Source organism: Garra rufa, chromosome 2 (assembly GCF_049309525.1).
Source record: "Garra rufa chromosome 2, GarRuf1.0, whole genome shotgun sequence".
Taxonomy (NCBI): Eukaryota; Metazoa; Chordata; class Actinopteri; order Cypriniformes; family Cyprinidae; genus Garra; species Garra rufa.
This window is the reverse complement of record NC_133362.1, coordinates 63,160,062-63,162,970: the sequence shown is the minus strand read 5'-3', so window position 1 is coordinate 63,162,970 and position 2,909 is coordinate 63,160,062. Positions and strand designations below refer to the sequence as shown.

Genomic DNA, 2,909 nt, shown 5'->3' with positions numbered 1-2,909 from the left:
GAAAATAAACAATTGTGTTAATAATAAATAAATAATTGTGTTACAAATTATGCTTTTACAATAATTTTATGTTTACATTTTGTACATTTACTCTCATTTACCATACTCTGTCACAACTTTTATTTTTTATTTATTTTAGAAAGTTGTTTTAATTTAAGGCCAAATCTGTAATCTGTTTTTGTTAATAAACTATACTTTAAAATGTAATTTAATGAACCCTTTAATTTTTGTGGCTTTAGTCATTGTTGGGATTCTATTTTAAAGCTGGCAACATCAACAGCCTATATCGAAATATATATCGTTATCGTTCAATATGGGAAAAAATTATTGAGATTACATTTTTGCTATATCGCCCAGCCCTACATTTATCAATTTATTGATTCCTTTTCTATTTGTGATCTGATCAACCAAAACACATTTTAAACCCAGGTGTACACAAAGCCCAAATTCACTGCTCAGATATCTTGAATTATATCAGAGGTGCTTCTGTGAACCTCAAGATAATCTTGTTTCTGCACATCTTTCCACAGTGATGGTACAGCAAAGGCTTCTCTCTGGTGTTATTACATTACTCATGTCACACTGATGACATAAAACTAGTTTCTCATGTGTGAAACCTCATGTGGTATTTAAATGCTGCTTTATTTCTAAAACTCTTTCCGCAGTGTCCACATATAAATGACTTTTCTCCAGTGTGAACTCCCATGTGCTGGTCAAGGTGTCCTTTTTGGTTGAAACTTCTTCCACATTGCTGGCAGGTGAAAGGCTTCTCTCCAGTGTGAATTCTTATGTGGTTTTCACAGGTTTGTTTATGATTAAACCTCTTTCCGCACTGAGGGCATGTGTAGGGTTGCTGTCCAGAATGAATTCTCATGTGGTCTTTAAATTGTTGTTTTCGACAATAACTCTTTCCACACTCAGAGCATGTGTAGGGTTTCTCTCTATGAGTTCTCATGTGGACTTCAAGGTTTTCATGTTGATCAAAACTCATTCCACACTGATCACATGTGTAAGACTGCTCTCCATTGTGAATTTCCATGTGTTTGTTAAAGCTTTCCTTTTGAGTGAAACTTACTCCACACTGCTGGCAGGTGAAAAGGTTCTCTCCAGTGTGGACTGTCATGTGGCAATGGAGGTTTTCTTTCCGGTTAAAACTTCTTCCACACTGTTGACAGGTGTAAGGCTTCTCTTCAGTGTGAACACTCATGTGTCTGTTAAGGTTTCCTTTTTGGTTGAAACTTCTTCCACATTGCTGGCAGGTAAAAGGCTTCTCTCCAGTGTGAACTCTTAAGTGTTCTTCAAAGTGTCCTTTATAATTAAACCTCTTCCCGCACTGAGGGCATGTGTAGGGTTTCTTAGTGTGAATTCTCATATGGTCTTCAAAGAGTTGTTTTTGATGGAAACTCTGTCCACACTCAAGGCATGTGTAGGGATTCTCTCCAACGTGACTCCTAACATGTGTTTTAAGACTTCTTCTATGAACGAAATGCTTTCCACACTGTTGACAGATGAAATAACTTCTTCCAGTCTTTTGAGTCCTTTTTCTTAATGGAGTCTTTTCAGTCTGTGAACAACTAAAAGATTTTTCTTCATTTATGAAATCATGATCTTTCTCTTCTATTTCATTCAGTACTTTACTCTCCTCTTTCAGTGCCATAAGTTCTAAGGTGAAAAAAGACAAATAAAAGTTAACCGCAGTTTAATGACAAAAAACAACAGACATCAAACATGTAAAGTGTCAAAACTAACATACAACTACATCCTATATCCACTAAGCAACTGTAAGAGGTGTTGAGTCCCACTGCACTGTTACCCTTTTAGCCAAAGCAACAGAGGGAGCACACAATCAAGAAATCACAGTTATATGAGTTATATAAAATGTATGACAAATGCGAATGCAGAAACAAAAGCATATGGAGGACACACACACGCACACACACACACACACACACACACACACACACACACACACACACACACACACACACACACAAAAAAACAGAAAATAAAGAAATACTTGATATTAATCATATATTATTCAAGTTCTTCATCAAGAAGTTTCTGGTATTTTCAAAAACCAGAGCACTAAAAGAATTTTAAGAAAAAAATTAAACTGAAATTCTTTCAAAAAAGAAAGCTGCAGGAGGGCAACAGTGTGGAAAAACACCTGCCAATGGCAAATGAATCGAGAAAATAAGTTTATAGAATATTTCAGCTTTGAGAATGAAATCCAACCTGTTTGTTCCTCAGTTTCTTCATGTTTGACTCTGAATGCTTCTTCAATCTTCACGTCTTCACTCTCCTCTTTAATAAACACCATCTTTATAAGTGTCGCGTGGATCTTAGTTGCTCCACCAGAATTTTTGTGTGTTTGTGTTTGAAAACTGTGTCCTGTTTAAGATGAGAATAATTAACAGAAATATAAAAAAGAAAAAAATAAATCTTAGTGAAATTTTTTTTTAAGTCTCAATCAGCCCTAGTTCACTAGTCAGTGCACAGCTAAGGGATTCAGAGTCATAGTTTTTGGTCTTAAATGATCTGATTAGACAAACACTCAAAACTACTATTCAGTTTTGATGACTTAATGATTACTATATACAATTTAATTGATTACACACTTTAAAAATTGCCATTGTATTTTAAGATTGTCATTACAACAACAAAAACATTTGTAAAAAACAATTTATTGTAAAAGGTATGTTGGTTGTTCTCGATGTATTTACAGTGTTTTGAGCAGCAGGTCTCTCAGAGAGCGGCGATTCGAAACAGTGAATCATTTTGTGAAGCAACCGATTCAATTGACTCGGAGTTTCTGATGATCTGAATCACTACACAGTGAACGAAATCAGACTGATCTGTGGATGAGCTTTACACACAATAAATAACGCTCATTATTAGATAAAATATTA

At 35.0% G+C, this 2,909-nt stretch overlaps 1 protein-coding gene across 1 annotated transcript; it reads right to left on the bottom strand.

Annotated features, from left to right (window-relative positions):
- Positions 1 to 358: 358 nt before the first annotated feature.
- On the bottom strand, positions 359 to 2,374 carry LOC141325677 (uncharacterized). Its single transcript, XM_073834440.1, has 2 exons — positions 2,236 to 2,374; positions 359 to 1,662 (listed from the first exon to the last, which is right to left on the bottom strand). Exons 1-2 carry the CDS (start codon positions 2,318 to 2,320, stop codon positions 605 to 607), a joined length of 1,143 nt encoding a protein of 380 aa, XP_073690541.1. The 5' UTR covers positions 2,321 to 2,374; the 3' UTR covers positions 359 to 604.
- Positions 2,375 to 2,909: the final 535 nt, after the last annotated feature.

What these genes read in the sequence shown, in the direction of transcription:
- LOC141325677 (XM_073834440.1), bottom strand. Translation starts at nt 2,320, where the DNA reads ATGGTGTTTATTAAAGAGGAGAGTGAAGACGTGAAGATTGAAGAAGCA. An exon ending in AGAAACTGAGGAACAAACAG is followed by an intron (nt 1,663 to 2,235) that starts GTTGGATTTCAT and finishes TTTTCACCTTAG; the next exon opens with AACTTATGGCACTGAAAGAG.